At 40.4% G+C, this 23248-nt stretch overlaps 1 protein-coding gene across 2 annotated transcripts in view; it reads left to right on the top strand.

Annotated features, from left to right (window-relative positions):
• Window positions 1-23248, top strand: part of KAT7 (lysine acetyltransferase 7) — a 609598-nt gene that overhangs the window by 94613 nt on the left and 491737 nt on the right. For both annotated transcript variants that reach the window (XM_044055078.1, XM_044055079.1), the window contains exon 3: window positions 15946-16122. In XM_044055078.1, the coding sequence (XP_043911013.1) occupies window positions 15946-16122 (177 nt within the window). The remainder of the gene's footprint in view (window positions 1-15945; window positions 16123-23248) is intronic.

Below are 23248 nucleotides of genomic sequence, written 5' to 3'. Positions count from 1 at the left end.
ACCCTTCTGCTTATTTTGACCCTGCTTATTTTGACCCGGGTAAGGCATTCAGTTTCGTGCCAGATAAGGGTATAATTAACAAATTAAAACTATTACATGTAAATCCAAATGTAATTTAATAGGTAAAACGCTAAGTTACAGGACACAAGACAGGGTGAGGAGGTTATCTGGCTTTCCCAAAACAGACTATAAGCTTTGCATCAAAGAGCTGCATACCGGGGTTGTTACTTTTATAGCCCATCCTTCTCGGACACAGAAGGGAAATGGGCTCTAAGTAGCAAAGATTCCCATTGCAAACCCATTAACATAACTAAAAGATGCAGATTTTTAAAGTGGTCTACTAAAATGCACTTTGGTACACAGCAATGAGCTCACTTTTGATGTAAATACAGCATTGTGAGACTTGGCAAAATAAAAAAGGCATGAGTTATGATTGCAGAAAAAATGGGCAGATCATAAAATAGTGTCATCATTTAAATGCAATTTTAAACTTTGACCTGTGTTTTCCTACTTGAGTCAGGAAAGCGTAATGTTCTGCATATTGATCACTACAGCAGTAGCCTAAGCCATATATGTTATATTTTACATAGGATGTAACAGCTGCCCAGCTTCCAAAGCTTCAGGGCTCGAGCTGAGCTGACTAAAAAGACAGGTTTGGGTGCCAAGCCCTTCATAGCTTTCCTGTCTGAGAATAGTGCTTTTCTGAGGATTTTTTAGGATCAGCGGTCTGCTAATGCTGATCCATTGCTGGGCAGATGAGTTCCCTTCAGGAAAAAAAAAAAGTCCACTTTACATTTTAACTTGTTCTTATCAACGTTTGTTTTTATCAATGTTTGTCAGAAACAAGTCATTCTGAGCCAGCAAAAAGTATTTTTCTTGAGTGTCTTTTGACTTTTGTATACATTTAAACTGGAGCGCACTTTTTACCTTTGTTGTAAAAAGTACATTTTTCTGTGGGGATGGAGAAAGTTTTTTAAACTGCTTTTTACTGTTTTTTTGCATGGAAAAAGTTGCTTTTTAACTACTATTCTGATTCACTGAATTATTCGTAAGCTTCCCTGGGAAATGAGCACTGTTTTCAGTTTGACCATGTAACAAACTACTGGTCCCTTGGTCAGATCTTTCCTCCAAATAAAAGAAAAGCTTGTTGAGCAGTTATTGCCACTATAGCAGGTTGGTAATTTTGCCTCAGCCACAGGTGAGCGACTCTATGGCCAAAGCTGGTTTCTCTGGCTACTCTCTTTTTATTTGTCGACATCTGGTATTGTCCATCTAGCCCCTATGGACTGGGGTTAGCTCAGTGGGCAAGGGAAAGCTACTGTTGTCCGTTATGGAGGAAGGGAATGTGCCCTTGCTTAGCTAGAATGTTGTTCTCATCCCTGGGAAAGCTGTTGCTGGCAATACTGGGTTTGTTTTTCCTAACTTTCCTGTCAAAAAGAGACTTAAAACTAAACATTTAGCTTCTTCTGTGTCATTTATTCTGAGCAGGAGTAATTTACTGAGACTGTCTCAGGGTCTTGTGCAAGGCTCTTCACTCTTCTTGTAAGGTGGTTTCTGGTAAAAAGAAAAAGGGATTCCTGTTCCCAGAAGAAGTTCAAGAAGAGGAGTCTGTAGGGAAATGTTAAGGGATAGATACAGTTTTTTGAATCATCTTGTAAGGAAACTGTGGTATCTGATAGTCCCTGTGAGAGATTCTTTCTCTGAGACTTTTTTCCAGAATGAACCATTGTTTTTAGTGTGAAAATACTGAGGTTTCTCAGTCCCGTAGAAAATACTATGATTTGTTACAAATGACTGGAATTTCCAGAACCCTCACCAATCCCCCAGTGCTGTCAGTATTGGAGGATGCCTTTGTCACAGCCTCTGATTTCCCAAACAGCTAGCCCCCAAGAAAGCAGATAGATAGAATTTAGGAAGCTTTATTGAAAAAAAAATGGAAGAACTCTAAAAAGAGATGTTTAGTGGTGGGAATGGGTAGTTTTATGAAGGTAGATGAATGTAGTCAGATCAAGCCATTTACATTCACAAGAAGTATCCTCACAGTGGCAAGTAGGTTAGGCATATTCGTTATTATAAGGATAGTTATTTTAAGGAGTATGGTTGGTCCTTTGTACCCCAGAAAAAAAGAACCATTTCAAATCATTTTATTCAGTTAGTGATGATTTTTTTTCACCAACTAAAAAAAAAAATAACCATTGGAAGTGTGTCATTGAAAATGAAAGAAATGAGGATAAAAAATTCAGTAATCTTTGCAAACAACCTATAGAAGAGAACATGAAGGACTTTGAAAACACAAGACCTATTTGGTGAGATGCTCTAAAAACAACGAGAGTGAAAATTCTGGCTGGGAGGGTAAAACGGAAGTAAAAGAGCTAGAGGTGAAAATTACAAAAGGTGTAAAGAAAGATGTCACTACATATTTAATTGATATTATATTACAAAAAGAGCAAGCAATCATATCTTAAATAGATAATCTCTAATGCTAAAAGAAATAGAAGTGAGTGTTTAGCTAAAGGTGATTGGTGTATGCAAGGAAAAAAGTCACCAGATATTTAGCATGAAAATAAAGAAAAGTATGCCAGTACAACAAGCCAAGTATGAAAGTGGTGAAATTTTATTCTCACAACAGAAATTTAAGCAAGAATTATATAACAGTTTTTGAGGTCCTCAGGATTAGCTTAGTGGTTCCCCTTCCTGTGTCCCATTGACACATTCTTTCCTCAAGTCCTAGGGGCACTTACTGTGATATTCTTATCCTGTTGGAGGTGGGATTTAGGTGCTAGGGAGTATTGTCAGTCTGCACATCCTGTGGACTCTAGCTCTGCACCATGTCAGCCTAGAAGCTCCACAGTAGCTGCCTGGGGAAGTGCATGCCCACTTTTGTCAAGGACAGCCTTCTGACCAAGTGACGTGCCATTTACAGAGTGAGCATGCCAGGATGTTCATCGTGCATACAGATGCAGTAATCACAGATGGGTTTTCTGCCGTCAGGCGGTCCCTCGGTCGGCCAAATTCCAAAGTCTTGGTCCGGCGTCGGTTAACGTCGCTTTCTCTTCTGACGTCAGTGAGGCCAGAGTATATAAGACACAGCCGACACCATGTTCTTCAGTCTTTTTTGTCACGCGGTGCCCGAAGCAGAAGCAGTTCGCAAGTGCCGGTCGGCCAGCTCCTGAATTACGAATATTTTGGAAACCGAAGTCTTCATTAAAGCTAAGTACCCCGTTGGGGAAACTTTTCTTGCCTCAGACCGATGTCAGAAAAAGTTAATAATTGTATTTCTTGTGGGAAGCAAATACCGCATAAGGATTTCCATTCCCTCTGCATACCTTGTTTGGGCCCAGACCACGACGTCTCGGGCTGTCGCTTTTGCGCTACCTTCAATAAACGCACTATTAAGCGTCGGGCAGAGTTCACCCAACACTACTTTGGCAAAGCTTTTGATTATAAAATGTCGTCGGACACTCCGACTACCGTTTTGTCAAAAAAACGCAAGGAAAAGGACCGACACGCGAGACCCGCGGTCCCCGCCGACACCACGCTAAAACAGGCTGCACGTGGCCCGGTTCTCAGCGAGACGCCTTTGCAGTCCCTGACTACCGACGACACTCCTTTGGCGGTGTCCTCTGTACCCGACACCGCTGGGTCCTCGGCCCTTTCCCAGACTACAACTGAAGCCTTAGCTAATGTTGAGCCTACTAATGTGGACAGGTCCACCTCCACCCATGGTGTATTTAGGTCCTCATCTTCTTTTTCAATTAAGGCCTTTACTAAATCCAAAGCAGCCAGGCATCCCACGAGGCCTGTTGCACAGGGCCCATCTCCAGGTCCCATGCCTAAAAAACAGATGCTTAAAATGGCTGAGGATTTAATTACTCTTATCAGAGGTTCTCAACCCCCTCCAGACAAGAGACCCAGAGTGGAGGAAGATTCTCCCTCTTCTGATCAGGGATCCATTTTATCAGAACATTCTGATGCAGAGGAACACTCTTACTCTCCTTTTGAGGATTCGGATGCAGGGAGGGTGGCCTAATGGTTAAGGTGTTTGCCTTGCAAACACAAGGTGCAGGGTTTGAGTCTCACAAGGGGCAATTGGCTAGGCTTAAAATGGCTCACAAGGGCAGTTAGCTTAGTACTAATCTATGAACCTATGAACCTATGAACAGTCCATTCCTTCTGTATCCCCTCCTGAGGATTTTTCCTTTGGGGAGACCTTGCACACCTTGAGGGAACACTTCCATTGGGAAGGCCAAGACTTTTCAGATTCCAAGAAAAGACTTAGGGAATTTCTTTTGTTACCTCAACACAGACCCCTGGCTATACCCCCTGTTTTGGACATACTGGATGATGTCTATTCGGAGGCTTGTCTTAACCCGGATTCTCTGCCTCCTGCACCAGTCAAACCTGATAGGTATTACAGAGTACCCAGCTCTCACCAATTTCTCTTCAAAAGCCATAATGCTGACCCTGAAACCATTTCACAAGGCCCCAAGGGATTGAAGGCCTCCACGGCCAAGAATCCACTTCCTGCAGAAAGGGAATCAAGATCTTTAGAAAGGTGGGGTAAAAAGGTATATACTTCAGCCACCCTAGCCATGAGGGCCTTAAATTGTCAGTTTCATATGCTTAAATATCAGCAGTTCCTGTTATCACAATTAAGGAACAAAATGTCTCAACCTGAACAACCAGATTTAAAGGAGTTACAGGATATGATGCATAGTGCAGAGCAAGTGGGTAAACACACTTTACAATGTGGTTATGATGCCCTAGAGGCTTCAAGTAGAGCGGCTGCTACGGGATCAGTCATTCGCAGACATGCTTGGCTTAGAGAACAAAACTTGCCTGATCATGTGAAAGCTAAACTTTTAGATGCTCCTTTACAAAAGGATGTGCTGTTTGGTACTAATGCTGAGGAGATATTACGGAAAATGGAAGAAAAAGCCAAATCCATGCAAACTGTCAAAACCTTTTTCCAGGTCCAACCACCACGTTTTAGCAGAAATTGGCCTTCAAAGAACTGGTCCTTTCCAGCCACTGACAAGCCCCAAAGAGGTAGATACAGACGCACAAGGGGCAGAGGGCAATCACAAGGATCATATAGAGGGCGACAATGGCAAACTCCAGCACCAAGAGGTGGTGAGGACAGTGCACAACAATACAGGAAGCAAACCCAATGACTCCTCATTTCCATGCCAAGCACGTCTCAGCTGGCAGCACCTTTGGGAGGAAAGCTAGCATTATTTGCAAACAATTGGCATATTGTCACAACAGACAAATGGATCCTGGACATTATAAACAGAGGCTACAAATTTCATTTCCACACTCTTCCAAAAATGAGAGGCATGCCAAACCTGCCACAGAATCAAAGGGCAGAGGCACAACTACAAATTTCAAAGCTCTTAAACGAGAGCTATTCAAGAGGTACCTTCTCACGAACAAGGTCAAGGTTTTATTAAAGGCTTTTTCTGGTACCAAGGAAAGGAACCGACTGGAGACCCATTTTGGACTTATCCATCCTAAACACATTTCTACTGCATCAAAATTCAAGATGCTCACATTACAGCAACTTCTTCCCATGCTGGGCAAGGAGTTTTGGCTGGTAACATTGGACCTCAAGGAGGCATACCTGCATGTCCCAATCAGACAAAGCTGCAGAAGATACCTCAGATTTCTTGCAGGTTCAATCCACTATCAATTCTCTGCATTGCCCTTTGGCTTATCTACTGCGCCCAGAGTATTCACAAAGTGCCTGGCATCAGTGATTGCCTACTGCAGACTTCAAGGGATACAAATTTACCCTTATCTGGACGACTGCCTGATCCAAGTGGACAGCAAACGCATACTTCTGGAACATCTGACATATGTGACACGGGTATTGCATGCCCTGGGATACACAATCAACAAAGAGAAATCAAGGCTAACACCATCTCAGAAAATAACCTTCCTGGGTGCCAACTTGGACACAAACACCCAGATGGCCTATCTTACGCCAGAAAAACAAGGGCAACTATCTCAGTACTTCAAAATACTAGCAAAAAGTACCAGGCTTACTGCAAGGAAAATCCTGCAGGCTCTGGTATTCATGGCATCTTGCATTCTTTTAATCCCATGTGCAAAGCTGCATATGAGGAAACTTCAATGGTACCTCAAAAACCTATGGTCTCAACACAGTCACAGTTTGGAAACAATACTACCAATAATCCCATGTTTGCAAAAGGAATTTCTATGGTGGGCCCAAGCATGTCAAGCAAACGCAGGCCTCCCATTCTGCAAGCCTCAAGCAGAGCAAGTTATCACAACAGACGCCTCAGATTACGCTTGGGGGTCGCACATGACGGACAGGTACATCCAGGGCAAATGGTCCCAAAAAGAAAAGCACCTCCACATCAATCAAAAAGAAATGCTAGCAGTAATAAATGCAATTACAGCTTTCAAGGACTTCCTGCATCCAGGACAATTACTCATAAGAACAGACAACACCACAGTAATGTGGTACATAAACTAACAGGGAGGAACACATTCATACCCCTTGTGCAGACTAGCCATGACCCTTTGGAACTTGGCTCTGGAATGGCAAATCGAACTTCAAGCACAGTACCTGCCAGGATTGGAAAACACACTGGCAGACAAATTAAGCAGAAATATAACAGACCCACACGAATGGAAGTTACATCTGCAGGTGTTTGCAGAAATAACCCAAGTGTGGGGGAGGCCAGACATAGATCTTTTTGCCTCCCACAGGAATCATCAATTGGAAAAGTTTTGTTCAAGGACCTTTCATCCAAAGGCCTGGAGAGTGGACGGCCTTTCATTCAGTTGGACAGCATGGACAGTTTACGCATTCCCACCTCTGCCTCTTCTGCTCAAGGTACTTTTGAAAGCAAGAGCAGACAGACCGAAGATGATACTGATTGCTCCAGATTGGCCAAGGCAACACTGGTACCCATTGCTGAGGAGCCTAACACATACTCCTCCCTGGTCCCTGCCTCTAATGCCACTTCTACTGACTCAGCACAGTTACAAAACTCTCCACAGTCAGCTGAAAACACTCAATCTCGCTGCATGGAAAATTCCTTAACACCACAACAGACCTTACTCTCCAAGGAGGTGCAGGATGTCATTTTGGAAGCCAGAAGACCATCAACTAGAAATGCTTACTCCGCAAAATGGAAGCGGTTTTGTTCTTGGAATGCGAAAAAAGGCCAGGACCCTAAAAAACTGAACTTGCCTCAGGTATTACAATATCTAGCTGAGCTGCTGAACAGTGGACTTTCATTTTCTTCCATAAAAATCCATGCCTCAGCTATTTCTGCAGAATACAACACGGATCCTCCTTTATTTTCTCACCCACTTTTACGACAGTTCCTCAGAGGGGCTAAGAATATTAGACCACCAAGGAAACAACCAATACCAGCCTGGGATCTTAATTACATACTAGAAAAATTAACATTGCCTCCTTTTGAACCAGCTGCCTCAACAGATCGGCAATATTTGTCCTGGAAAACTGCCTTCCTTCTAGCTATCACTTCAGCTCGTAGAGTTTCGGAATTACAGGCCCTCATGGCGGTGCAGCCCTTTCTCATTTTCCATCAGGACAGGGTCTCCCTTCGTACCAACCCATCATTTATGCCTAAAGTGGTATCTAGGGTAGCTTTAAATCAAGTCATACACCTTCCTACCTTTTACCCCAATCCTCAAAACAAAGGGGAAAGGCTGCTACATTCCTTAGACATCCATAGGCAGCTACGTTACTATTTGGACAGAACAAAGTCCTTCAGGAAATCAGAACAACTCTTTGTGTCCTATGCTGTAGGGGCTCAAGGGAAGCCAGTTTCCAAGCAGACTATTTCAAAATGGATAGGCCACTGCATACGGTTTTGTTATTCCTATCATGGGAAATCTGTTCCTACAGGTATCAGATCACACTCCACCAGGGCCACAGCTACCTCTACAGCCTTCCTCAGAGGAGTTCCTACCAAAGATATTCTGGAGGCAGCCACTTGGAGTTCTGTACATACCTTCACAAAACACTACCACCTGCCCTTATATTCCAGAACAAGAGCAGGCTTTGCCACTGCTGTTTTGCAGGGCATTCTGGCTCAACCCAGTTCCTCCTAGTACCTACCACCCTGTGCGTAGCTTTGGGATTCTACCCATCTGTGATTACTGCAGCTGTATGTACGATGAACATAGTACAGTTTTGTACCTACCATAAATGTAGATGTTCGAGTGCTAATACAGCTGCAGTACAGGTTTCCCTCCCTCCTTCCCCACTTGGTAAAGGCATGGGGCCTAACAACCTCTTCATACAGCCTGACTGGGTTATCCTTCTAAGGTTTATTTGCTTGCATCCACTGTTTTTGGATTATATTGCATTACATGTATACGCATATAAGCATAATTTATGTATTGCCTTCTTTTGGGGGACACCTGACATCTGGGGCAAGAAAGACTGAAGAACATGGCGTTGGCTGTGTCTTATATACTCTGGCCTCACTGACGTCAGAAGAGAAAGCGACGACAACCGACGCCGGACCAAGACTTTGGAATTCGGCCGACCGAGGGACTGCCTGACGGCAGAAAACCCATCTGTGATTACTGCAGCTGTATTAGCACTCGAACATCTACATTTATGGTAGTTACAAAACTGTACTTTCTTCATACTGGCAGCGATACACCTGCATTCTTGTAGTTGTTCTGAATGTAGTGAGGTGCTCTACCTCCCTTTCCCAATGATGGGTAAGCTTACTGCCATGTTCCCTTACTCAGTTCTTCCAATGCCTGTGTTGCTAGTCAGATGTGGGTCGTTTGGGCTGCAGTAGGTCATTGTCTCTCTACACTATAGGGCTTGTTAAGAATTAAAACAAAAAAAAATCATTGTAATAATTCATAGGAGTGAATTTATTGTTAACAAGATGAAAATAAGAATTCCTGGTAGATGTAGTTGTACTACTGACAGGTTAGTCTACCTCGCGTTATGTATGGACTGTAACTGTTTCTATGTGGGGTAGACGGAACAGAAACTGAAAAATAGGATAAGTGAACATGTCTGTAATATTCGTGATGCTTGTGAAACAAATACCTTAGCTAAACATATTTCACTGAATGTAGGACATACTTTCAAGTTCATTATATTAGATGTTTTATCTGTGTCTGAAAGAGGGGGAGCATGGCCTTATATTCTGGAAAAGAGAGAATTATCCTAGCAGCTGCGTTTAAATTCTTTGTCTTGGCCAGGACTTAATGACAATCTCTCCATTTCTAGTCTCTTAAACTTAAACGCACTGGAAATGTAAAGTTAGAGTACAAACAGGATTACTTGCTTTATTCAGATATACATATGTATTTTTTATAAAATATTTTTACATTTTTATTTTATTTATTTATTTTTTTCATGGATCATTTAAAGCTTAATTTTTGCTCAAAATTGCATTTTATATGTATTCTGAGCTGGGCTGTGTGCTTGTTCTGTGTTTGTGTTAAGGGGGTGTGGTTTGAGTAAGCAGTACTCACTGCCCTGAGAAAGGAAATGATGTCACTGTGCTTTAGTATTTAAAATGCTTTTTACTGTTTTAAATTGCATCTGATGAAGTTCCTGTAATTTTAACTTTGGGACGAAAGCGTTTATTTTGTGGTGAATAAATTGTTTTGTAGGTTTCTACTTCTGGTCTGCACTGCGTTTGCCTTTCTGGGTTTTATTTTGGTATCAGTTGCTTTATATCTGCATTAATGGTATAATTTAAACTAAAAAGATCCCCCCCAATTGATAATGCACAGAACAGGACTAGGTTGATAGAAACTACAGTGACAACAGGGGTAATTTGGAACCCTTGGTTATCAAATTGGAATGGTGCTTTAAGGAAAAGGGAAAATATGAAATGCGAAATAATAATAGTTGACTGCAAGTTGCAGAAGTTAAAAGGTAGAAGTGCAGCATTTTATGTTGACTTTTTGGAGGAAAATGTTGTTTGGTATGATGATCTCCTAAACAAAACAGTACCGAAAATAGTGTAACAGTTGAGTATGGGATAGATATTCGCCACAAAAATGTACTAAATGGAATTAATTTTGTGTGTGTGTGTGTGTGTGTGTGTGTGTGTGTGTGTGTGTGTGTGTACACGTTTGTGTGTGTGTTTCAACCCTTTCAAGAATATTTAAGGAAAAAAGAAATTATAGATATAAAACAGTAGAAACAGTTCTCCTCCTAAGGTGGATAATTCTTGTATGTTTTTTGATGAAATTAATATAAAATATATTTGGGAGATGTAATGCAATGCACAGAGTGTGATTTCTGGAGAAAACAGAATTTCACAGAATTTTTGTATATTTAGATACTGGAGGTGACCAATGAGACTGGAATAACAGAAAGGAAACTGATTCTTTTCACATGTTTATTTTATTTTATTTATTTGCAGTTTGTTTTCCAGGATAGTCCATTGGGCTACAAGAAGCCCATTTTCAATGGAGTCCCGGGGAGAAAAGCTCCAGAGAAGTACAAATACATAGTACAGAGAGCACAAATCCATAATATACATTTCAATTAAATGTTAAACACATATTTTGTATAGTACAAACCCATATTGCACAATTCAAATAGATGTTACATATTTTCATTAGGAAAATTATGTCAGGCTAATTCAGTAAATAGTATTTTATTTTTTAGGGAATTACAATGAGGTAATTTTTAGTCATTTGTCGAATATGTCCCAAAGGATGTAAAACTTTAGGAGGCAGTGACAGGCAACAAAGTTTGGAAAGTTAGGAAGAAAGTGTGGTCGAATTAGTTTGGATGAGAGCAAGAACATTTCCATTATGAAGTAAGTTGCAAATGCAGCGAGGTTTTAAACAAGGAGAGACTGCTGGTGGTGCGGATAGGAGAAGGGAGAGAGTTCCAGAGGCGTGCAAGAGAGAAGGACATCAATTAATTCCCAGCAGGATGTGTTGGTTTGTGCAATTTAATTAGATTTTCGGAACTGGATCTTAGGAGTCTATCTGGTTTATGCAATTCAAAGGTATTTGCTAGGGAGGGGCAGAGAGACAGCTTATAAATGAGTTTGTGTGCTTGGATGAGCTTGAGTATATGTGAAGAAGTTTGGTAATTCTAGCCAGTTTAGTTGGTGAAGGGAATTACAGTGGTGAGAAGAGGCTCTATGACCTGCTGCAAATTTGGATATTTTGTTATAACAAGATGAGAGTTTTGTTTTGAGCGAAGATTGTAGGCTGGTTAAGATAGATGCACCATATAAAAGGGATGGGATGAGGTATGTATTAGCTAATGTAATCCTGGTGGTGGGAGAGATAAAGCAACTGTGGCGGTAAAGCATACCTAATTTTTTATGTTTTTTTTTATATTTGCTTGTAGATGCTCATTAAATTTTAGCTGATTGTCAATGATAATTCCTAGTAATTTTGTGTCAGAGACTAGTTCTAGGGGGGTATTATTATTGCTGGTAATTTATGAAGGATTGTTTGTCTAGGGAAGAGGTTTTGGATGCATTGAATAACATAAGTTTTGTTTTGGTTGGATTAAGGGCTAGATGGTTGTCAAGCATCCACTGTTCAGTGGAAGAGAAGGCGGCTTGTGTTAGATTAAGAGTTGTGATGGAAGGGGAGGAACAGATTATAGTAGAGTCATCGGCATATTGGATGAGACTGGAGTTAGGAATGGCTTGGAAAAAATCATTTATGAATATATTTAATAGTAGGGGGCCTAGAATGGAACCTTGGGGGAAGGGTAAAGTAGCTTTTTTCCATTTAACTGTTTGTTGCTTGTTTGTGAGATAGCTTGAGAACCACTGGGTAGAGGAAGGGGACAGGTTAAGTTTAGAGAGTTTGGTAAGAAGGGGACAGGTTAAGTTTAGAGAGTTTGGTAAGAAGGAGTTTGTGGGAAATAGTGTCAAATGCTTTAGAGAGGTCGAGGAAAATAGTGCATACAAAGTGGCCAAATTCCCGGGATTTGTTGATTGTTTCTAGGAAGGAGAAGAGGGCAGTGGAGGTACTATGAACTGGTCTAAAGCCATGTTGTGTGGGGGTAAGAAGCTGATTATTGATGAGGTAGGGTAAGAGTTGTTGGTGTACACACTTTTCAAGAAGCTTAGAAATAGGGGATAGGATGGCGATAGGGCGAAAGTTTGGGATGTCATTGGGATGTCATTATTATTGCCACCTTTATGGAGAGGTTAAATGGAGTGTAGCCAAGCAGTGGAAAACAGTGCAGCAGTACACGACAAAGGAACTTTGAGACTGATGCGATGAAGTTAATGAAAAGAATACTTAATCATACAAGATGAATGTACAGAAACAAGCTCTCACCTGACTTGTCAAAAAACCTTAAAAATACTGTCATCTGATCTTACAGAACAAGAAGAGGAGAAGTTGCTGGGAATTAAAGGGAAAATAAGGGAGTATTTGGAAAAATGTGCATGAGTTAAGAAAGGTAACTGTTGAGCAAGTGTTTTTAGTTTTTGATGACTCCAGAGCACAAAAACTATTAGCACAATGATTTAGGCAACATAAATAGAAAAAGATGTTGCCAAACCTAGGGGACCTATGTCAGGAAAAGTAACCAGAGACTCTGTAGAGGTATTGCAGGTATTTTGGAAATTTTTTTGAAAATCTCGGTAAAGCAGAGTAATGGGGAAATCAAGAAAAGGCACAAATGGAATTAAGACTTTAATTATGGCAAGGTTAGAGGAAGATATACAATAATTAATGTCTAAAATAGAAGGTGATGAGATAACAATGTATCAATAGGAAAGCCTCCAGAAACAGTTGGCATTCCTGAGGAAGTTAGGAGGGAAGAAAGCAATAAAGCTCCAGAAGGTTTTGCTTAGCAGTATTTTAAAGGGTGGGACAGTACCAACCCGCATCTTGGAAGAGAGCTACGGGGGCTATAGTATCCAAACAGAGCAAAGACGTTTTTGACCCAGCTTCATATAGACCCATTTCAATTTTAAACCATGGGTATAAAGTGTTTGTCTTTGCTAGCTAAGAGAATGGCTGAGGTGTTACCAGAATGATAGATGTAGATCAGTGTGGTTTTGTGGAAGGGAGGTGAACATTGACAACGTTAATCGAACAATGATGGTCTAGAAGGAAGTAGCGTGTGAGAAAAAGCTTCTGTTGTTTTGGGGAGGGGAGTCTTGAAGTAGAGAGGGCATTCAGTAGAGTGTGAAGAGTGGTGGTAACATTTGCCTTCCCCGATAGAATAATGTTATTAATTAAGAAGGCATAGGAAGGGTCAGAGGCAAGAATTAAGATGGGATGGTTCCTCTCCAAGAAGCTGTGTTTGACTAGAGCAAAACGGGATGTCCTCTTTCTCCTTTATTATTAATGCTGTTGGTTGCCAAAAAAGCGATTACTCAAAACTAAAAATCAAAATCTAAGCCAACCGTAATTGAAGTATTGAATTTTGTAAAAGAGGTAAAATAGTTGGAGGTGGGATCTTCAGAAAAGGAAAGGCACAAACTGCATAGAAATAAATGGAATTTTTGGAACAATGCATGCAGAATAATCAGAATGAGTGATATTTTAGGGATGGCAGGACTTTAGCAATTTATGTATTGTAGAATCGATTGATTATTTAAAAAAGAAAACATATTTATGATGCATGAAAATTAAAAATGTAATACTTTCTTTTTATTGTATGTGTACTCATGCCATTACTGAATATACGTGAAATTAAAAAAGGGGTTTAAAAATACTGCAAGCTGAATTCAGATGAATCTGGTATGTGCAAGACGAAAAATGTTAATGTATAATTCTATTTAAATGAAGAATATGTCAAGAAAATAGAACAAACGTACTGTCTGTGAACTTCAAGGATAAAAAAAAAAATAGTAGTACTGCCAAGGTATAATCCAGACATGCATGTTGTCCATAAAAATGTAGATTTTATTGTCCAAGCACTGATTGAAGTTAGGTGATGAACAAGTGTTTCATTTGTGGCATCAATGATGCTGTCTGTGTTGCTAGATGCATTGTTTGTAATGTTTTAAACATTGACTATACCACCAGTAAACTTTCTATTAGAGTTTATATCATGAAGAAGAAAAGCAAGAGGAATGCCCTATTTAGTCACTCTATGGACTACATGCCAGACATAAGAAGCAGTGACTTGGATTAGCTTTTAGATTGTAAGAAATGTTTCTGGCAAGTTGCACAGAATGCCTCAGTGTCCCGAAGAGTGTTTTTTATTGTTGGATGGTTCTTTATTTTTATTGGTTCTTACTGCTTTTAGTGTTCCTATTTGTCTATACTAATTGCATTTTTTATTAAAATTTGTGTTTCGTTGTTTGCGCTTTTAGTCTAATGAAGTCTGTGTTGTTTGACAAATGAAAGCGTTCTACCAATAAAGGAGTCTTTCAGTAAGTGTTTCATTTTTCCTATCAGTTGTGTCTTTGTTTACCTAAACTTAAAATTAACTGTTGGATTTTAAGGTTGAATATTTAAGTCATAATTTCATAGCTACCAAGCAGTTGTTTTATGGTTGGGCTATTTTAAGACTGAATAATGACTGTTTTTTAATATGCTAGAGTGTTGTTGGGGGGAAAGTGGGAAGAAGGGTACTAGTATTGGAAAGGAATAATTTTCTCCTACTGGAAAATTATTTAGACTTGAATGTCAGTTACTACTGCTAAGAGAGCACTGGAAAGCACTGGCCTGAAAGTAAGGTGGGTGAAGTCATATGAAGCTGCTGACTATAATTATGATGCATTCAAATGAGTGGAAGAATGTGATACATTGCAGCTGAGCAGTGTAAAGCTTATTTAGCTGTGTCATGCACTGGCTGTTATCCAAGGCAGCAGTGCACATTTACAATACACTGCACTGGCCAGCCACCCCTTACATGTTATGTTGCATCAGCAGGGTGGCCCATGAGACCTCAGCCTGTGTATATTAGGAGGCTGTGCTGTGACACCCATCACATATAGAGAATGAATTTTTGTTATCTTGTATAAACCACCTTATCTTTTACTATTTGTTTCACATGAACATGGTTTCTTTTTGTATAAATACTAGGTTAATGCATAAGATCATCACGTTTGTTGATGATTTAGCCATCTCACTTGTTGACTTGTTTCCTTCCCTTACTCAGTATGTTGTAAACCTTTCAGACAGTGACAGTTTTAATTGGAACTCCCTTTATGAGTCAGTCTGTTCAGTTTTCCCCTTTGTAAAAGTAATCGGTCAATCTGTCAGATTTTTTTTCTCCTGGTGACTGCTAAGCTGTGCTGTCTTTATCATGGAGGGTAAAAGCTCTTTTTAGGACCCATTGCTGTGCATTCTGCAAGAGTGGCAGATTTGTGTCCTTTCATTGTGTTGTAGACTAGACACGGTCTCCAGGAGCATAATAGGCTTCCTCTCAATTGGCAACTGCAATGTACCACACTCTTCTACTCACTTAAATTCACACACACACATACACATATGTTCACATACATATATTGTAGTATAGCTGCACCTGCGTATTCATTTTTTGGTACAATGTGATGTGTGATGGTTAACATAAACCTCTTCTCTAAGAAGATAGTAGAGTTACGTGAAGTGCTCTTAGTGGCATCAGCTTTTAATAAATCTTTCAATCTATCTGAAAGACTTTGAAAACTTTAGATGAACTGAATGTGCATTTAAACTGTACTCTGTTTACTCAGCTTGGAGTCGGTACTTGAACATACCTTTTTTTCAGAACAGTACATGTAGCAGATTAAAGAGCTGGTAGGGTGCTTCTCAATCCCCTTCAGTGCTGTTGGAAGTAAATGTGTAGAGACTGTACAAAGGGGACTCATGATAATCTAGTAAGGAACATTTCTTGAAGATCTGATACATAAGGTCATGTAACTAATGTTAGTGGCATTAGTTGTCAGCAATTTTCAGTATGTAGTTTTATTATCATTTGTTGTTTAACTATTTAATTTCTAATGTTTTTTTTTCCTCTGTACTGAACAGATTCAAGCCCTGCTCACAATCAGCAGCCCTTTGCTGCAGAAGAACTACCTATTCCTAGTAGAAGAGGGGGCCGTGGTCAGCAGCCATCCATCCCAGTGACTACTAAAAAACAACCACTTGGTCATATTCGCTCCTCAGACTCTGAAGTGGAGCCAGTGGTGGATTTCTCAGATAAAGGTATATAATTTGTTTGGAAAGAGTACAAGGACTGGCTAATGTGTACTGTGCCAGTTAAGAGTTAAGGAAAACCATTACAAAGAGTCACCTTTACTTTAATGTTCCAGTCGTACATTAGATGTGGAAATGGAATTTTGAGTTTATGTGGATGCTTAGGTATAATATAATGCTGACACAAACTGTAGATGCAGCTGAGATGTTAGTTGGTCTGCTGATTTGACTGATCCCTGAAAGTGTATGTTGGGAATTAGGGGATGTCACTTTGTAGTATGCACCAGCCTCTTCTGATGTCCCTGGCCAGCCTCAGACTGAGATGGTGACTGCTAAAGGATACAAGAGCTCATTCACATTACCTTCAGTAGACAGTTTGCTGTGAAGTAAGTTTTATGGGTTTATGTAAAGTTCCACAGGTGTGTGCTTGGAGGAGATGCAGAGGTTGATTATCATCAACCCTCTCTTTACCTATTTTCTGCATGGGGTTGGGGTTTCTCATCAACTGTTGCCATCTCTCTTGATTCTTTATCACTTTTCTACCTTCGTTGATAGTCATGCCTAACTATCACAGGTCCTTGTTCTTGCCTTCTTCCTGTCTGTCCCAAATCTTCTCCAGATTGAGTTCTGCTCTCTTGTACATGTGCCCAAACTACTCTAGTCTGTTCTCTTTGACCTGTGTTCTAATGCCATCATGTCTTCATCTGTACTACAGCATGCATGCTGCCACATATCTCAGGCCCTTCATCTCCATTACCTTTAGCTTCATCAACTGCTCTGCCTTCACTACCCAAGTTTCTTTACTGTACAAAAGTACTGGTCGCACCACTGTTTTGTACACTGTACTTTTTAGTTTCTGTGACATTCTTTTATTGTATAGTACCCCTGACACCCCTCCCAGATAGTTAAAGCTGTTAACCGATTCCACTATTTTTCCCTTCTGTCTCAATTTTCAGTGACTTCTGATTCCCCCATTTACTGTCATGACATCTGTACTCTGAAGTGCCTTCAGATTTGCATTCCATTCCCCTGTTTGTTGAAGTATCTGGTCAGAGTCTGTTTGTAATGCTGCATCATCTGCATACAGCAGCTTTGCTGATCTATCCCCTCCAATCTGTTTGATAATGCAGTCCATCATGCTCAGAGCTGAACCGTGATGCACACCCACTGGGAACTCTGAGTCTGAACACTGTTTATATTTGTCATTGGGTCTTTATACATGGTCTGCAGTAACTCTACCATTGTTTCTGGGACTTTAGGCCTTCTCAGGGCTATCTGAATCAGCTGTCTTGGGACATTGTCATATGCTTCCTTCAAGTCTGGGAATGCTTAGTTGGACTCCTTTTATTTATTTATTTATTTATTTATTTATTTTCCTCATCTGTAGCTTCTTCAATGTCTTGTCTGACTGCAAACATTAGATCAGTTGTGCTGCATCCTGTTCTAAATCCAAACCACTCATCTCCCATCTTACTTTGTACTCTTCTGCATATCTATTTATCAGTCACCAACTCCAGCAATTGAATGCAATGTGACAAGAATGTTAAGCTCTGTACTGCTCACAAATGTGAATATCCCTTTGTTCTTGTACACTGGCACTAGAATGCTTATTCTCAAGTAATCTGGGATATGCCTTTGTCTCAATACTACTATGAGTAACCTGTGAGCCATTTCTCTACTAACTCACCCAACAACTTGATCATATCTGCAGTGACCTCATCTGTGTCTGATACTTTCCCAGAACTTAATTTTCCTTAATGTTGTTCTTTCTTCTAGGGTGGGCTCTTTTTCCTCTTTCATTGTAGGCTGTGTATGGAGTAGTACAGCTTCTGCAATTTTGTACGTCCTTCCATATCACTGTTGCAGTGTTCTTTACTAAACTGTTTCCCTGCCAGTGTAAGCCCAATGTCCAGCCAGTATACCAAAGCCTTATGATTTTATAGATGTCGTACATCACACGTATGCTCCCCTCTCAAAGCATAGGGCATAAAGTTGATGTATGGGCATACACACCTGAGACCTTCTTTGCCGCCAGTTAGGACACCATCATTGATTGTCAGTCTGAATGCTTCTTCGTCTGTATTGGTTACTGAACTGTGTTTCAGATAAGTGCTTCATTGGGGTTTCTTCTTATATTTTCTTTTATAATTTTTCTGAGTTCACATGTCATCTGAAGGGAAAATGTCAATGTGGCAGGCAGATTCTCCATAAGGATTGTCACGAGCAGTGTCTCTTCTCTTTGGGTGCTTCTCACAACCATGCGTAGTGTTCTGTCTGCCAAAGACCCTACGTAGTCATCTCTCCTTCTTGTCCATTTAACTGGAGAGTCAACATCTCCTTCTTGTCCATTTAACTGGAGAGTCAACATCTTAAGTTGTTGGCGCAGGGTGCTGTTGCAGAATCTTCCTATCCCAAAAGTCAGCCATTTGCCAAGAAAAATGCCAAGAAACTCAGGTCTGATTCAGCTGTTGTCCTGCCTCCACCCGGATGTCTTTCTTGAGGCTGATGAAAGCCCATAGGATTGCCTGGTTGTTGTATCAGATTCTGCTGTGACCCAGTCAGAGGCCGGCATGGATCTGACTATGGCACGTCTTCTGAGTATCTGCAAATATCCACTGTGGATGTTGAGGGGGAACCTCAGCTGATTACTTCAGAGAGAACGGGGGAATACCACCGATACTTGTTCGGGAGGAGATTCCTACTACATTGGTTGAGTGTAGGCAAAGATCTAAACCTCCTAGGGTATTTAGGGTAGATGTCCCTCAAATAGAAAAGCAAAAAAACAAGCATGTTTCCCCTTTTGCTAAAGATTCTCATTGTGAATGGCAAGATTTTACCAAGGGGTTGTTCATTGCATCGGTGGCCTTAAAGCCCACCCCCCAGGAGTTTCTACGCCTGCTCTCCCTCGGTCATCTACCCAGCTCAAGGCTCAGACAACAGGACTGCTCTAAAGAGGATTTGGATTCTGAGGAAGAATCTTTGGCATATTCCTCTCAGACCCCTTCTCCCTTGGATTATGGCTCTGAGGAGGAGGATTCCATTAGCCCTGATCCTCCCTTGGAAGAACTCTCCTTTAGGGATATTATTTCTGATATGATGGAATATTTTACATGGGACTGTTCTTAGGTTTCTGACATTCAACAGAAATATTATGAGCTCCTCCAGATGGAGTCACCCAAGTCCTTGGCTGTCCCTCAAGTTTTGGCTGCCCTTCTAGATACCTTTTCAGCAGTCTCTGTGGCCCCTGATTCTCAACCTTCAGCTCCTAAGAAACCTGATTAAATTTTCCAAGCTACCAGAATAGTGTAAGTTCTTCTACAAATGTCCTTCTGTTGACCCTTCTGTAGTGTCCGTCTCTTCTGACAAACCCTCTAAACTTTTGCCTTCTGCTAAACTGCTTCCTTCAGGCAAGGACAGTAGAGCTGTGGAACTGCTAGGCAAAAAAGTATATACTGCTGCACCTTGGCCTTTCTGGCTATTAATCACCAGACCTATATGACTAGGCATGTTTTAGCCTGGGAAGCCTGAAAAATAAAGGATATCTCAGACCTCCCTGATTTTGAAAGGAAGGCCTCTGCACTCTCTTTACTTGGCTGTATTTCTCAGGTAGCACGACACTCTATAAAATGTAGTTATGATTCAGCTGATGCCTACTCTAGGGCTGCTGACTTTGGTTCTGTTTTGAGATGTTACTCTTGGCTTTGTCTCCAGCCTTTGCCTGATGATGTTAAGGCTAAATTGTTGGATGTTCCTCCTGACAATAAGAACCTGTTTGGTTCTGCTGCTACTGCTGAGCTTTTTAAAGAAAAACTCCAACTTAGGACTAAAAAAAAATTGTTGTCTTTTTTCTGAGCTATTTTAACACATCAAAAATCACTCTGACTGCTTCTTGCAGAAAACATTAAAATTCTGTAAAATGGCTGCCACTAGGGCTTGAAATATCAACATGATCTTATTTGTCTTCAAGCCTTTTTCTTTCCCATAATCCATTTCAAGTCTGCTTTATATGAGTCATGCTAGACATAAGGAAGTAATGGTGTATTCCCATGCAGATGACATATAATGGGATTAGTGTCAGTCACTGTCATCTTGTATACCATCTGTAACAGGACTGCTGCTTTTATTTCTTGAATGGCCTTCATTGTGTGTGTCTTATGGCATGTTTTACAGTATACTAAGGATTTATACAGCTGCAACCAAAACAGCAGCTACATTCCAGGGCTTGTTTTACAGTATACTAAGGATTTATACAGCTGCAACCAAAACAGCAGCTACATTCCAGGACCTGTTCAGTTTCTTTTTGTAGTCTGATGAATTAACAGTCTCCGCCCCCACACTTTGGTAAATGTGCTGATACTTTACAAGAATTACAAGAAAATTATTTTCTGACTTCTCTAAATGTCACCGACGTCTTTGAAACTACATTCATGTCATTTTAAAATGTAAAGTGGTATAAACAACAAACATTTAAAGCAGGGGTGTCCAACCTTTAAGCTTGCCTGGGCTGCATTGAGTGAAGAGGAATTGTCTTGGAGCCGCACATAAAATACATAGTATAGTGAACTGTTTCACTGCCACAGGTGAAAAAGGTTGACCTTCTAGCTCCACTCCAGGTGCATTCAAGCAATAATAGCAGGACAAGCAATACCAGAATTACCTGTTCTAAAGTCTTAAACCTTGCCTGTGATATAAATAGGACCTGCTAGAGAGATAAGTATGTATCCCAGATACTACCCTGTCTATGGAACAGGCTCCCCATCCATGTAAAAGAGTTCCTGCCTAACCCAATTCAAGTGCAACTTGGACAATTGGATGGGAAACTGGAAATTCATCCCTGGTTTGGCAACTGTCTCTAATGCAAACAGGTAACCTGTAAAGGGTTCATCTCCCAGACCCATGCTTACACTTATTGAGGGTCTCAGAACTTGTCAGAGATTTGGGATGCATGGCTAGGCTTAAAAAGACCTTTGTCGTCATTAGCCTAGTAAACACCTATGAACCTATAAATGTAGTAATGAATGCCTAATAGTTGCCTTAAATTCTAATTCTCTAACATTTTAGTTAAATATTTTTTTTCTCAGATAAACAGATATAGAACCCTTGCATTTTTTAAGAGGTCATATCTCTTGATTTTGCTGGTTTCTTAAATATATTCATGCTTTTGGTCATGTCCCTAGTTTCCTTATGTCTTTCCAGAATGCATGTCCAAGTAGCCATATTTTTTAATTATGACTTCTGTTCAGCCACTAATAAACCCAAAAATGATGACTGATCAAAACCCTACTATGCTACCTGTTTTGCTAACACTGCTTTAAAATTCTTTACCACAGTAGTGATACCATTTGATAAACAAAACAGTTGCACATTGTAAACAGACTTAGCATGAGCAGCAGTAACCTTCTCTTCTTCCCTTGAAGCTCACAATTCCTTGAAAATTACTTGAAACTAAATTCCTTGAAAAAACACCTGAAACTCAGTTCTTTGAAAATGTAGCTTTAAACTGTTGTTTCTGTTGCTAAGGAACAGGGTTTGCACCTAAGCAAATTAATAATCATCTGCGAACCCTAACTGGGGCATTTCACTCTCTCTCTCACACACACACACACACACACACACACACACACACACACACACACACACACACACACACACACGCCAACCTCTCATTGCAAGAAATCTGGACAAAAGCCAAAAATAAATAGGGGCAGATTATAAATATTGCTCTCTCAAACTTAGAAATACTAGAATGACAGGATTTGTGTTAGTATGTATTTTTCTAACCCAAAGGATATGAAGTTTAAAAAATCAAATGTCTGTCATTATTTATCAACTTTCAATCCTTTTTTTATGAGGAACAGACTAAGATATGGGGCAAAATCTGGACATTCTGCAAAAATCTGGATAGCTTTTTATTATTAAGAAAAAAATACCTTCAGGGTCATTAAACAGTGTGTTCTGTTTTCACTCCTGAATTGCTGAAAGAAGATTGTCAGGATCAGCTCTGTAGTACTGGTTTATTTCTGCTAGTAAATGATTATAACAATGACTGTTAATATTTGGTAAAAGGGAGAGAGCTGTGCCCCTGCAACCAGCATAAAGCCACCACTGTAACTGTGTTAAATGGAGTGAGCAGAATAAGTCCTTAAGATTCTTCACCCAAAGAGTTATTATCCACTCTGTTTACTAAACACATAAGACTGCTGTACTAGTTTTTGTTGGTTTGACAAACATGTAACAAAATATTAAAATAAGATAACTTGCTGTGGTTGATGAAGCCAGCTACGAGTCAGGTGATAAACACTACAACCACCCAATTAACCCTACATATAAAATGTAAAGTGTATTTATTGTTACCAACTCATTTACTAAATCATATTTTATAAAGTTCTGATGTGATGGAGGGATTAAAGTACAGGATACTTGACGAGTTTGCAAAGCTGGTTAAATACAGTCAGGACTATTAGGATTACTAGCAAGTTTATTAAAAAAAATACAATGCACCTTGAGTCTCGACCTACAAGAACAAAAACAATGCAGATACATGGGAAAGCATAATACTTGTGTGACCACAACAATTTTGACAATGACAAACCCTACAAAGCAAAGTCCATCTGTTATTTGCTGAACTCTGTTTACCCAACCCCTAAAACTGAACATTATACGATGCTAATATTCCTTTATTTTCTGTTTGTTCAGAAGCATGTTGCAAACAAAAATATATTATTAGCTCTCCTAGCTCTCCCCATAATTTCAACCCCCTTCTCTGCTGCTTCAGTTCTCCCTGTACTTCTTACTGCCTTTCCTAAACCTCGATAGCGCCCTTCCTGATTCTCACCTTGGGGTCTCCACTGCCCCAGACTGACTGTCCACTAGGTGGCGCTCCACTACCTTCTACTGTTCCCACTACTTTTCCCCCTCCTTCCTTATCTCCCCTACTGCAGCCCTCTAACATCCTTTCCTCTGCTCTCTCCCTCTCTACTGTCCAGGACTCCAAGCCATTCTTTGCTTTATACTCAACCCTCCTCTATTCCCTTTTCTGAAGTCTCTTCCTTCTCCCTCTGTCTTTCTCCTTTGCATCTACCCTCTACCTCCTCTTCTCTGCACATCTCACTACCCATCCTCCTCTCTCCTTCAC

Source organism: Protopterus annectens, chromosome 13.part0 (genome assembly GCF_019279795.1).
Source record: "Protopterus annectens isolate FY-2018-M chromosome 13.part0, PAN1.0, whole genome shotgun sequence".
Lineage (NCBI taxonomy): Eukaryota > Metazoa > Chordata > Ceratodontiformes > Protopteridae > Protopterus > Protopterus annectens.
This window is presented reverse-complemented; position numbering and strand designations above follow the sequence as displayed.